Raw genomic sequence first — 15,523 nt, 5'->3', positions numbered from 1 at the left:
TATCTGGCACCCACTAGATAAATTATACACGAAGGATTACTATGCTCTCATTTAAAATGTTATGGAAACTTCTTATATTGGTCTTATATTAACCGACATAAAATACTTTTTTTATATTGATACTCGTGCCATTAAAATATACTGTCATACAAACTTTATTTGTTTAATAATCCAGCTTCAAATCTTGTTGTTGAAAAGATGTTTTAGTGTTCAACACCACATACAGCCTTACGTCAGCCCCTCCCAAACCAAGTTCAAGTGTTGTCAAACAAAGATAGCTCTTAAAGTCAATTCATGAGCATTGTATGGAGTGGTTTATTTCGCAAATCACCCTTGACCCGATCACCCGCGGGTGAATCTTAATGATATTAATTCTAATAACGTGGCATAATCGCGTGCCTGCTTAGATGCAAAATGGACAAAACTGGTGTATAATAAATACATCGAGCAGGAAATATATAAAATATTTTTTTTTATATAATTGCGGATACAAATATTTAACAAAGCAAATGCATTGATTTCATTAAGGTGCAAATAATGATTTAGTCATTATTTTTCTCATAACATCCTATGTGATCAATGTGTTTCGACACGTATAAATTGGAAATTAAAACCTTGGTCTTTTAGATACAAATCATCTATCTTATACACAACGCCATCTAGACGGCTAGCAATGAAATGAAAAAGATTGGATGGATCGATTTTTCTTTGAAGTAAATTATGTAACCATGATTTCAGCCTAGATGTCACTAGTCGGATTGGCTTTAAAACGATGTTTTCCCTTACCCTAAAACACTGATTAGCATTCAAACTAATGCATTAAGATTACATTTCTTATTTTATTACATCAAAGAATTTTCATAGTGATTTATGGCTTCAACAGGAATGCAAATCCAGCATAAATCTAGTTAAACATATACTAAACAGGTCCAGCATTTAGGACTCATGACTTTAAAACCCAATGTGTATCTTTTTAATAACAATTTCTTCTTAATAAGGATTGAGTTAAGAAACTAAAAATTTTAGTGTTAAATAAAAGTGTGATAGTGTTAAAAAAAATTATTCCATATGGAGGTTTACCAAAATTCAATTTTTTGGTATTGGCCCGAAGTAAAAACTTCGCATACCAGGTCTAACGATCATGGGTTGGTTGTCTTTGCCCAAAGGGCTTGTTTCAAGTCCCTTGACGTAGTAGCTCACCGCTAACTACTTAGACCCTAAGCAATGCTACAATAAGAATGATAGGTTTACCTGACTGAGCACGAGTGTGACGTCATCGCTGCGCAAGCGAGCTATCATCATCGACGCCACAGCGAGGATGAAGTCGCCGGCCATCGCCACCTGAAAACAACATAGTCATACCATAAGTACATTCATTATTCTATCCATACTAAAATAATAAAGGGGAAAGATGTGTATTTTCTTTGTAAAGATAAAATTTAAAAACGGATTATTACTAGCCTGACCCGAAATTCTAACACGTTTGTGGGTTAGGTAAGGAATGAGAAAAAAAATAGTTTTGTCTCGAACCTAATCCTTTTCCTAACCTGACCCGACGTATAGTCAAGACATCGTTCCTTTCCTGACCGAATGAGAAATGGACAGATTATTACTCATTATTTTCTGAAAATAAAATGTGCTATTTGGACCGAGTTACATTACATTACATATTTGACACAGAGACAGACAAAACATGCAGGAAAGACATGTAGGTTTTTTTTCTGGAATTTTCAATGAGACGAATTCGGCAACGAAGCCCCGCATAAAAGCAAGTAAGTTTTAATTTGTGTTTACGTAAAGAAAGTGATTTGTCATTAATTGACGACTGATTGTATGACGTCAACCCTCCTCGAAAATGCTGTTCTGGCACAACATTTTGATGTTCTAATATTCCCTTGGTTGCCTAAGAGGCAACGTCGTTACGACGTTGACGTTAATGGAAAATATGTAGTTCTAACTAGACATCAAAAGTACCTACCATTCTTAAGTCAGCCCACTTCAGAGACATCAATAATTGTACTAGATAATTTAATAGACAACATTAAAACTGAAATCTAAGACTGCATTGGTGTGCACCAACGGCACAAAAGGGCTACTACTAAATCTTTTTATCCGTTAATAAAACACATAGTAATAATTGTTAAATGTATCGGGCGCTCATTTCTCCCGGTTGCTGACGGCGAGTAAGAATGTCGAGAAAGTTGTGATGCGATGGCCGGCCGCATACTAATAGCGGCCGGCCGAAGTCGGACGTTTCGCCCGCCGCTGCCCGCCCGTATAAAAGGCGTGGGCGCGACACTAAGCTCATTAAGGCTAAGGTTACACTCTCAATTTTTTATTTATACTTTATATGTAAACAAAAAACTTTCGCCTTTATTGACACAACTGCTTAATTTGCATGATTAATTGTTAACTATATATTTATTGAGACTGATTATTATATCGTCATTACCTACACATATAATGTCTTTATACTTTGCGGGTAAAAAGAACCAATAGTTGAAAGACCTTTGAGAACACGTTTAGATGAATGGCTAATGAAGGAATTGAGATTCAGACAGGTATAATGTCAGAACGTTTAAAATCAAGATGCTAGTATAAGGAAGAAATTTAAGATGACTAGCTTAATAAATGTATAAATGATTTTTGTAAGTCGCTCGACTCTTGCTATCCTTGAGTTGCTGGCAACATCATCCGGGTGTCCTGTTCTACAACTTTTAATTGGATTTTGTGAAAATATATTAAAAAGAGTAAACGTTTAACGACTACGTGACAGAAGTTATAACTAAAACGAATACCTTGCACTCACCTAAGACGCGTCCACACTGTGTAAATCAAGCCTTACAATCAGTCGACACTTGTTAGCCTACATACAGTGGCCGACTGGCACCTACATATTTTAATCAAGGGACGAACGGAAACGCGCACTACTTTGAATTCGATGTATTGAAATGTCATCATCTAATAATTTAATTTTCTCGTTAACTTTATTTCGCAAGAATATTATTCGTATTTAAACAAGCTATTTTAAGGGCTATTCAATTCATCAAAACTTAGGCAATAAAGTCAAGATTTTAATGAATTGAGTACTTATCAAAAAGGGTCATCGCTGTTCGTAATTTTATGAAGATTTTGCTTTTGGTAAAAGCAAACAAGTAAAAAATGTGAAAGTGACCGGTGTAGAATACCATCAGATATTGACTATGATATTGGAAGACGAGACGGGAAAATCGTGAGTTCATGAATAGACGCAAAAGAACATGCATAGTATTTATTTATAAGTAGAATCGACTTCATATTTTTTTATTTAGAAATAGTTTTTTATCCTATCCAACTTTGCCTGCACTCTGAGAGTGAAAAATTCTGATTATGGAGTTAGTCGATTACGAACGTTATTCTTCTTTTGAAAAAGATTTTCTGGATATACGTTGTCTTAATAAGTGGATCTGTTTAATCTTATTTTAGTACGCTTAGATTAGAAGTAGTGCTAGTTATGAGAAGTGGATGAGAGCAACGGGATCGCGTACGGGAGCGGGTGGTGGCGCGTGTCTTTCTCGGTTGGTTGCGCAAATTGCGCACGCATTAACATACTTTCTGTCGTAGTCGGCTAACCGAACTAAAAACGCATCCGTTACGTGCCTGCGTTTGCCACGAAACGGGCGATGTAGCAAGTCCTCGATGAATTCCAACATGAAATCATATGAAATGCTTTTATGACTTATAATCAAGTTATAATCGTAAATGGTAACTACACAGTAGGTATAATTGCCTGAAATAAGAATAACTTACTACGTTGAATACATTCATACATAATTACAAATTTTGCCACTACAACCTGTCTTTTGGCAAACTATATAATACATATAAGTCCCATGATAAGAGTGAAAGGCTTTCACAAGAACGAGTCGAAAGTCTACCCAACGTGAGCTACATGAATAATTTACCAGAAAAATCTCTACGATTTCACGCAAACTTAATTCTGAATGCGTTGTGGTTTCTATTCTGTAATTCCCATTACATTGTAATGCTTGCTTAAACTTTGAATCAATATTAATCGATTAATTATTTTACAATCGCTAAGACACTTTAAAAATAAAATATACATTGTCCAAGGTGAAGGAGTCGGTCTTTCAGCTTTATCAAGTGTTCATGTCACAGGTTTAAATAATGAGCAAGTGACAGAAAAAAAGTTGCTTATAAATTCCTCCATACTCGGCTGGGAATAACCGGGGAGTATATTATTAACGCGGAACTCGATTGAAGTAAAATACGCGGAAATATTGTCGATTGTGCTTTTACTTTATAAATTTAAGGATAGTTGTCTGATGAAGGCCATTACCAGCAGATAGTTGCAACATTATTTTCACAAGCGAGTGTCTCATAACTAGATTGAGTTGTCTGTGTGCGTCGGATCGCGTTGTGCGTGGTTCTGTAGTGGTATTTCGCAAGATAGCCTTGACAGTGGTGGTGGACAGGTGGCGCAGCGGCGGACGGAAGGTGAATGTGGTGGGATGTATGTCGCGCTACCGGCCTTGACTCTCCCCTCATCCTCTTGCAAACCACGAATCCGTTATTACTCACTCAAAAACCGTGTCCAGTCCAACTCAACGGATCACAGTTTAGTGTTTAAACTTATTCATTAATTAATTGATTGCAAAATGCTAAAAGTTTGATCCAAATTTGACCACTTACTTTGCATCCGATTATAGACAACGTGTTGCAAAGTTTTTTTGACATCAACTGAAATAAAAATTTAAATTTACAATTCCCATGACACACCGTGATCGAGACAACCACCTAGTGACATAGATTTAAGATCTATATTTTGATTGTCTAAAAGTATGTATAGTAAAGGTAGATATTCCTGCGAACTGAGACACAAAAAAAGAAAATAACTATGGAGTAATAATTTATTCAGATACCATTAATTTTATTTCATACAGCGACATAAGTAGCGCGTACTTAACTAGCGGTGAAAATGTTAACGTTGTGTGTTACTGAAATAATTATATGAATTACGTGGTCATTTACTGGTAAACCGCACAAATCAGTTCAATCTTTTAAAAGTGAAGCTGATAACCGAATTTAATGTGACCGATGCATGTTCGAATTACAGTCAATTGACGTGTTTCGTATCAAGTGAGTGGAAGGTCCGGTGTATTGCGAAACCAGCAGGGTTCTACTGGCGATTAGTGGCCGACGAGTGGGCATCGTTTCAACATACGCTGGACGGTGGTACGTGTGCTAACTCCGGTTTTAGAAGTAACACCAGTGTTCTCCTAGACGCCAATAAATAAATCGCTTATAAAGTACTCAGTGTCGCGGGACTCGAATATAAAAATAATATCTTCAAACTGCCAAAATAGTAGGCTTTGAGCGGTAGTCATTTTTAAAAAACATATTATATTGATTTATTTATTTAAACTTCATTGCACAAAATACAATTATATAGCACAATTGGCGGACTTAATGCTAGAAGCATAATCTACCAGTCAACCATTGGGTCTGACAGAGAACTTTATAATGACACTTCTGCAATCTAACTCATACCGTAAATAAAAAAAAAATGAATTACGTACAATATTGGGGAATAAATGTGGTCATATTTTTGCATAAATATATAGAGACAGATGTCTGTCAAACTCTACCAAAGCTTGTGTCGCAAGTGTTGGTCTGTTTCCACCACGCCTTAAAGCAACTAAGCATGAAGACGAGTCGACCTTGACATACAGACTCGAGGCTTTTGGCTCCTATACCAGAACACTACGGACAAAAATAAAATCTAAATCATAAACATAACAAAGCAGGTAACTAGGTACGTATAGTAACATACATTTTCAAATAAATATAATTAAAACATAATTTTTCCGTAAAGCACAAGTTATGAAATTGTAATTATGTGGACCTTGACATGGTGCACTTGCCCTATGCGCTTATTGTAAAGATAAGCATTTAGTTAGTGCCAGACAATACATACTCCTTGGTTAATACTGTGTTTTAAAATTTTTTTATTCAAAAATAAAAATTCACGTACGGCACCAAAATATAATAAAGTTAATCGAATGCAAGGTTGGTCACAACTCACGAGCTTCCGACCCACATTCTCCGCCTCTTTCCTCGCTGCATTACAGTTATAAATACCAGTTTTACTTTTTACTTAACACTCGTCATCAAATAAAGTCGGTGGGTCACCCAAAGGAAAGTGTTGGACGAAATTTGCTTTCGATAGAATACGTGTTCATACAATGACGAAACATCTATAGAAAGCAATAGTTCACCGGCGTTTATTAAAACAGATTAAATAAATGCGAGTCTTTTGAATTGTTATTTTTTAACATTTGCGTTGCGTGATAATTACAGTTTCCTCATACATGTAAATCGTTCACCTGTGGCAGCATTGCTGCTGCGGTGCAAATGACATCAACGCACAATTGCGCACGCGCTATTTGGTTCACTGAGAATTATTGAAACATTCCTAAAAACTTTGGTGCAACTAAATATAATTTGATTCGGTTATACCGAACAAAATTTGAGTAATCAAAAGCTATTATTTATTTGAGAAATAATAGCGGGAAACTAACAAAACTAATACAAAAAGGAAAAATGTCTTGAATGGAGTAAATAAATAAAAAATAGCTACTTTTTAAACATCAAAAGAATTATTTGTCTTATCACATGAGTAATGAATACTGATAATTTGTGCAAATTTAAATTCGAAATTTATTTAATTTACGCATAAAGAATTATTCAATTGAAGAAAATAACGTACCTACGAACTTTGTTTAATATAGGTATCGGAAATCCATTTAAAAAGAGTAATGTATAAGTTACTAACTTTTTTGTGTGCATCGCGAACTTAAATCATAAAATTATCCTTATATGAGAATGATATAGGTTTCTTAAGTACCTATATACGAGTAAGATAGTATGCTTTACGAGTTGTTAAACATAAAGTGACAACCAAATCATGCGCGGAATGTTAAGATGGCCAGGTGTCCGATATATTTATGTCTTCGCCTATGGATTTATGGCAAAAGGGCACCATTAATACAAAAAAGGTGGAGGACATAAATATGGAGGACCGGCAGAACCAGTTTTGTCCTTCACGCATTGTATAGAAGTAGGATGCTACGGCATATTTAAGACATTTCCTTATGAGTCTGAATAATTTTTAATATTAAAGATGACAGATAATAAGGCGCGATCAATTTGTATAGCAAATTATTCGCATATTTTCATTCAGTTGAACATAAATTATCAACTTACGAGACGAGACACGACACACTATCTTCGTAATTCTTTTTTTACATTGTTAATACCTGGTTCAATACCTTCAAGTCGTATATTTTATTACACACATACAATGAAATCGATGTCATTATAGAACATTTTATATAAATTGGTATTTGTGTGCCGACTCTGGTAAGAATTATTTTTCCTTGATGAAAAACTCTAGAAAAAAGTAGTTAAAGTAGTAGTAAACTACGTGCATGTAACAGATAAAGAGTGTGCGAGCAACTTTTCAAATTGAATTTTTATATGACATAATAAATAGCTTCTTCAAGCCCACCCTTGGTTTGAGATTCACACAGATTTAAATTAAACTTCAACAAATACGAAAAGCTAATTTTAGGTAACATTGGTACTGATGGACTAAACAAAATACTGCATTGGCGCAACATTATCAAAATTCAAACACTTACGCAGAAAAGAAAACATATTTAAATTTTATGTATAGGATAATTTTGCAACGAGGCAAGCCTGTATTTTACTAGCATTGTAAACTTGTATTGTATTAGCATTAGAACATTCTTTAAGTGAATCGAAAGTTTTCTCAGTATTATCAAGACAAGTTATAATTATATCAATGCTATCCCTTACTTGTTGTATTATCTAATTAAATTGAGAGCCATAACATGACCCAGATCTCTAAAAAGCCGATAGCTTTAGAGTCCGTTCATTGACCCTACGTCATCGGAGTGGCTGACGCACGGGCATTGACGGATGATGCCCGCACACCCCCCATGCCGCGCCCGCGCCACGCTGATGGTGAAAGCTACCATTCCACTGCCTCTCACGTGTCCTTCCAATGTCGACACCTGAACCTGAATCTATCGTCGCGACAACACTATTTAGAAATCTTAAATGACAATCTTGGTTAGTAATCGTAAAATATTTCGTTTAATCGCAGGATTTGTCATAAAGTTCGACTATATTTTCGTTTTTGGTTAAAACTTTTCATTGAAAACTTTCCTATTACCCAAAGTATTAACAATTTCTAGAGTATGGCCTCTACGAGAATTGGCTTCTTTTAGCCTATCATCCACAAGAAGTATTAAAGGCATAAGATTAGTACTCAGAAAAATGAAATTCATCTAATCAAGCCAGTAAAAAGAAACTAGCTAATTATATTAGTCATTGCAATGGTGTATCGAACGAATTTCCTATTACGTAATTAGTAACTAAACTACTGATTTCGAAAGCATACGGATATCCGTTGAAGTTCAAAAAGGTGACGACGAACAGTCGATTCACGCTGTGGAAGTGCTCTAGAAGTTACATCATCTCTGTTAAAAAGAGAAAAACAATAGAAACTAAATAAAAAACAAGCAATACTAACTTGCAAGATTAACTGATATATGTAATTAAATGTAAACACGCACTTAAAGCAGATGCCCATGTAGGATTGCTTCTCCTTGAAGTATACTGAATATTGACAGCCTTCATTAAGTGGCTTCTGTGTATTTACAAACGCAGTTTACATATGAAAATTCTAACCGCGTGCGCTCTTCATTTAAAAACGCTATTTCAACGCGTAATGCAGACAGTTGAACAATAAGGAACGCGACATATTCCGAACAATGGACGTAGATACGATAAGAATCCGCAATTCGCTTCTGACGTTCTTTAGCATCTTCATCAAGTCAAGTGCGCCTATTGTCGCGGTCGCCGCTCGCGATCACTAACAGCTTTATGGAGCACGCATATTCAGGTGGCATAAGTAGGTCGATGACCGCGAAGTCGTCATGTTTCTCATAATGTCACCAATATTTGTATTTTCCTGCAACAATTATCCGGCAAGTGTTCTCCGGAGTTTACCCAGCATATATACTTAAGAGCACGTTACCAGGGAAAAATATATTATGCAAATCCTAAGTAACGTAAAATATACGATGAACAAATATTACGTAACCTCAACAGCAAATAAATCTATATCCGCACACGTTATCACTACCATAAATGTACCAAAAATCAAACAGGCGTGTCCTGTTACCGAGGCGTCTGTACACACAGCGTGTAAGGTAAGTATGAAGATGAACTATTCCGAAGAAACAAACAATACATATTTAGATGGCTGTTCAAACACGGGATATTTATTAGATCTGAACACTGGGGCAAGTCTTTAAAGGCAGAGATAACATCCGTTAACTGCCTTAAATATACAGATAAGACATTCGAAGAATTAAGTATTTGACGTACAACTTACAAGTATGAAAGGTACTCGAACCTAAAATAAAAACCATTTGATAAAACTTAAGTTCGGTGTGAAAATATTTACAGTTTCTTTTTCAAGTACATGAACATTATATTATAATTGTCAACAAGATGGTTTCTTTAAATAATTTAATATATCTCATTCCACAAAAAAAATACTCATAAAAAGTACTTGAATATGTATGTATAATGAAGTTCGAGACGCGTTAAGCTTGTAAGTTATCATACAATTACCCATCAGGTAATTCCCAGTAAGTTTATCCCTAACAAAAGCTTTTTAGTAGTCGCTTCTCATACTGCACTTAAGAATTATTTAATTTTAACATTTTCCTTGAGCAAAGATAAATACTGGGCGAATTTCTTTGTTGCATTGGTGTTTGTTATTCATCTCACAGACACAAAGGTCAGTAAAGTAAATCCGCTTCTCTATCGAACCAATAAAGATGTTCGGGATACTCTAGAGGCGAGTGTCGTCAAAGCCGCCGCAGTGATACTCGTATATATTAAAATGAGATGGTCGCAGTGTCGTGATAATACTTACGAAAACTACCTTGACCAGACTAAAGTGTATAATAGTTATAACAAATATATTCATTTAAAGAGGGAAATATTACACAATAATCGTGTTTAAAGTATTACCATGCTTGCTGTTTACGTGTCATTTGGAAGAGTCGTAAACTCTATATTCCTATGTCAGTTGTGTCACACGCTCTCGTGCAACAATGGACGTTTTACTTTCATTTTCATAAAGTAATAACGAACTCTTTAAACATAACAAAAAGCCTCATGAAACAGAAAAATTAAAGGTTCTAGTTACCAGTGTGTTTGAGCGCAATATAGTTTTATAGTAAAAATAAGGGAAAGTTCTTGAGGCCTTATGTGAAGTTGATGCAAAGTCCACCGAAGTGTTACAAACATTCGCTAATTAAAGTAACCGTGAAACCTTCATGAACATTCGTAGCAACTTAAATTTAACTCCCACATAAAACGGTACGTGGATCATGCCGCCCGATATTATATTATATATACGAAATATAATAACTGCGCCGTAGCAGGTAAACACATAAATAATAAAAACGAGACGGCATCAAAGTGTGAGACCGCGAGGCACTTTCACCGGGGGTCGTCCAGCTTTCGGCCTCTGGGCTCACATACCTACGCGAGGCGCGTCCGAGACCCGCCGGGCCCGCACTCTCCGCGGTCACCTAGTGTATCACAAACACAGAATCGGATGCCGACAGAAGCGCTGTCTCGTTTCTTTACATGACGAGTGAAAAGAATAGACTAACTTGAAGATTCTGTATCTGTAATACTCGATAACTCCGCCAACAAAACCGTGACGATGCGGACTACTTCCCACAGATACTTCATTCTGTTGTTAACTTGCTAGGTTAGGCCAATAACCGTGAATGGCTTAATAGCCTACATCTTTTATTGGATCTATCTTATCTCTTTAATTAAAACGAAAATTTTATTTTCCTTTTCACTCACGTAGCCACGAAATTAAAGAGTAAATTTTATAATATAAAGTATTCATTTATTTCTCTTCGTGTTTAGAAGAATTAATATTTATGTTGGTAAATACACATTCAAAATTGAAGATGAAATCAACATTTCTTAAGATGTAACAGCAAATTTTCACCAGCTTGTAAACGTCTCGTATATTTGGAATCAAAATGAACTCAATGAAATAATGTTAATGACATATGAATAGTGTTCAAATTAAAAGAAAGTTTGTTTTCTGATAACATCGGTGAGATCACCGCAGCCGCATGCGCGAGAGTCGGGGAATGGCTTCAATGAACCACGGCTTGAATGGCGTGATCTTAACCTACATATTTCGCTTCCGCCACAAACACCATTGCGATTTCCTAACAATCTTCATCTGATTTACATGGTGTCTATTACAGGTGAAAATTATAAGCTGGTTTTCGTACATCTAAATACATATTATATAAAATGTTGACAAAAGTGAAAGTTCTCTGTGATAACGATGCATCATTAATTGATTAGCCATAAATATAAAATTCCTATCCGCGCATAGCAACAGGCCATAACTGCCATTCTTTATTCCACTAGTAGCCTATTTACACTTTCAATCAACCTCGCGTTCGAGCCTACATCATCCGCATGTTAAGTGTTAAATTGTGGCATCCCAATGTGACACCGTACTTTAATCAATAACCAGCTGCCTAAGTTGGGACTCTATCAAAATAAAATGCCAACATATATTAACATTGGTTACTATAACGAAGTGTAAAAAGGTTGTATGTGATTCGAAATCAACAGACATTATTAGACTGTGTTGCGATAAAAAGATGTCATGATTATTCACATCACATTTGGAATTTCCTAATGAAGATTATATTGTAATCCGTTTATTATTAATGGGTGGCCTTGAAATGATCCAATGGACAAGTTTGACAGGTATGTGGACACCATTGACAAAGTACATGCTTATTCTAATTAGCAAATACCCAGGTGTCACATTTTAGGAAAGAGACCATAGTCGGTCCATGTAGTCAATTTAATTAAACATGAGTTCGCTAATGATAAAACATACAAATATTGATTTTTTCAGCAGAACATCGGTGATAGAGTAGTTAATATATAGGTTCTTCATGTTCAAAGAAAAACCCTAGACCCAGTGCTACTTCTGTTCCACTAGTAGGTCTAGCTTTATACTTTTTTTTATCAAACATAGAGTATGTTGTATTAAAAAGGATAATTAAAATCTACTGACCACAATTTTTTTAATCCGCCTCACGTGTTCATGTTACCTTATATGGTGACGAATCCTTTAACTAACTGCTAATAAAATATGTATAGAACCCATCGGTCACCACTGTTTAAAACAGGTTATTTTATTACACAATATATTACCTAATTATAAAGAACCAATGAACCCAAACGGTTATTCCCATGTTCATTATTATAAATTCACATAGAAACACAAAATCCGGAATGGTAGGACCTTCTGAGGTGACATTACGTAATTTAGCAAAACCCAAAATATAAATGAAACTATATTTATCGCCTGTATGTAGACGAATTTAGAATTCAAGTATAGCCATTTTGATATTGAAAACCCCATTGATATGCGTAGGCTATTATGTAAATCAAATTAAACGGGATATGGACAAAAAAGTGAAACTGATATTGTGTGGACATAAATATGAGGAAAAGAGCGTAAGTGGTCAAACGGTTAAGGTTGAGAAACAAAAAAGCGTGGTGCGCCGGTGGCACAGGTTCAAATCCTACTACGATCATGTACCTAGTACAAATGACTCTTTTGTAAAGGTTACGACAAAAGGATTTCAAACCGAAGTCCCATCGTGTAAACTTGAGTTTCCCAATCAAAGATCGTGATCTATCGCGGGCTTTTATCCAGAGGACGAAACCGGGACTTAAACCAGGATGATGACCACGTAAAGGGATTGACTGTAAAGGCGGATTATCACTAACAAGCAGAAAGTGACGAAGAAAAAATTTTGCGGAAGAAACTTGTAAACTTTAGTTAAGATAGTACCAACAGAAATCTTACAAAATTTCCATATCGACACAAGGACAGTAGAAGAAAACGAAGGTCGCGTCTCATCTCATATTATGTGACTCGATTGCGCAATGCCACAATCTTACCTTCTTGTGATTCCAGAGCACGTTGACGGAGGGCTTTCCGCGGCGGAAGTCGCTCTGGTCGATGACGTCATCGTGGATCAGCGACGCCGAGTGGATCATCTCGCTGATCATCGCCACCTGCCGCTGTGACGGCAGCAGCGCACTAACAACAAAAAACACCTTGAAACTAACAGGAATTAGGAAGTGCAATTTTGAATAAGCACTTTGGGTTTTTGCAAAAATAATTTTGACTAATGATTTCATGTGGTAGCCTTTGGCTACCTAAAAACATAGACAAGGACAGTATAATTACTCAAAATACTCATATCGGCACGGCCTTTAAGCACAAAGTGATTTTCAAAAACTGTGTTACAATCTAATAATCTCAGTTTTGGCCCAATAAATTGCCTGGCTTTGTATGCCATAATGTGCAGTGCACTTGCTGTACATTTTTTTGTGTAAAATAAAGGTTTCCAATAAAGGTATAAACAAAACAGCAAAAATAAACTATATAAACTGAATCAATTGTCTTTGATAAGTAATCGCAATCTAAACAGTTCTTAATACTCCATATTAATACGAATATGATAAGCGATAAGCGGCTAAGTCTATTAGCTTAATTTCCCACATTGCAATATATAAAAGCAACTCTTCTCTCTGTAAACGACATGTGATGATGTGATGCCTTGGTGACAATGACGAGTAGCCACATAAAAATTAGCACTTGTCTGCAAGAAATATTTCAGAACGTGCTGCAAATCCAAAGGCAATAGTGGGAAAATTAATATATTACATCTAATAAACTTGTGACACAGTGATTTAGAATAGAACATTCTTTCGCCTCCGAACTGAGAGGCCTGATAGCCATAACCACATGAACTAGGACAAGGGCATTGATGATGGAGACGCAATGACTTGCAATTTTATAACTGTTTATTTGATACATACATACATACATATAATCACGTCTATATCCCTTGCGGAGAAGACAGAGCCAACAGTCTTGAAAAGACTGATAGGCCACGTTCAGCTATTTGGCTTTAAGATAGAATTGAGATTCAAATAGTGACAGGTTGCTAGCCCATTGCCTTAAAGAAGAATCCCAAGTTTATAAGACTACCACTAAGTCGCCTTTTACGACATCCATGGGAGCGAGATGGTGTAGTCCTATTCTTTTTCTATTGGTGCCGGGAACCACACATGATTTTATTATCAATTGACTTTATTTATCCAAAATGATTCGACGTGCCCTTAACTTTAAAAACAAGTAATTCAATTTAAGCAACCATTCTTAAATTCACATAGATAAGGGGATAGAAATACTTATTGTGCCTGGTGATCGGTACTAATATTTTCTCTCAGGTTAATAATAAATAATTCTAAGAACTATTTAATCTTAACTCATTCATCGTATTTTATTTAAAATATTCTCCGCGTGTTAGGATCCGTCTGCGGCATATGTTAAGGGAAGCGTGAGCCTACTCTTCAATAGATAAATTTACTATTCATGTATTAAGGCAATATTTTTTTCGCACGTGTGGGTTTTTCACACGCATTCCTTAAAGATGTGTCAAATTAAAACATTTTAGTAGTTTTCGATAAATTTTTAATGCTACTATGTATTATTAATTTAGAAAACCACTTATATTACAAAAACAAAAATTCTTAACTATTATAAAAAAAAGTACTTTGTAATATTTAGATCCGAAATTTTGGAATCAAATCTGACCTATTTTCATAATATTTCCGAATGGCCCATAGCGAAACGTGACAACATTAAAAGGTTGATTTTGAAAAGAAACTCCTCCAAGGTTCCCACGAGACATTGAACTATTGAGCGTGTGGTCTGATGACCGACACCGATCGCAATCTCCGATTATTGCTAAACATAAATTGAGCAATATTCTTCATTCAGATACTTGGCTACGAATAGAAATATTAGGCACAGAGTTGTTCGATGATTATCTTTTGTAAACAAAACATTCTTTTTTTTTTTGGAACTAAAAGATTTTCCACACAGATGTATGTAACTGTAACATAATAATTACTCGAGTTACCATTTATGTTTTATTTTTATTAATTAAACCACAAGAAATAGTGGATAATGTGTTATTTCAGTAAATATTGTTATAAACATAATGTGTTCGTGAATTACAAAATGGGCCTTGTACAAATTGAAGTTTACACAAACCGCACATCGACCGTGATAAATAATAATCATTTAAGAGGCGAAGACACTAATGTCAATTCAGGTAATGCATTAGTTCGCGAAATTATTTGTGCATTTTGGTTGTAATCACGATTGAAGCATTCAACAAGTCTGACAAGAAAAAATAAACAACACAGATGATAAAAATGAAATTAAGGTAAACTTTAAAATGCCCCTTACATTATTTTCAAAAGGGATCCA

General features: G+C 35.4%; 1 protein-coding gene across 1 annotated transcript in view; it reads right to left on the bottom strand.

Annotated features, from left to right (window-relative positions):
* LOC106134616 (all trans-polyprenyl-diphosphate synthase PDSS1) overlaps positions 1–15,523 on the bottom strand; it is a 38,709-nt gene that overhangs the window by 4,688 nt on the left and 18,498 nt on the right. The window contains exons 4-5 of the mRNA XM_013334711.2: positions 13,135–13,276; positions 1,252–1,341 (exon numbers count right to left, since the gene is read on the bottom strand). Coding sequence (XP_013190165.2) covers positions 1,252–1,341; positions 13,135–13,276 — 232 coding nt within the window. The remainder of the gene's footprint in view (positions 1–1,251; positions 1,342–13,134; positions 13,277–15,523) is intronic.

Source organism: Amyelois transitella, chromosome 9 (genome assembly GCF_032362555.1).
Source record: "Amyelois transitella isolate CPQ chromosome 9, ilAmyTran1.1, whole genome shotgun sequence".
NCBI lineage: Eukaryota > Metazoa > Arthropoda > Insecta > Lepidoptera > Pyralidae > Amyelois > Amyelois transitella.
This window is presented reverse-complemented; position numbering and strand designations above follow the sequence as displayed.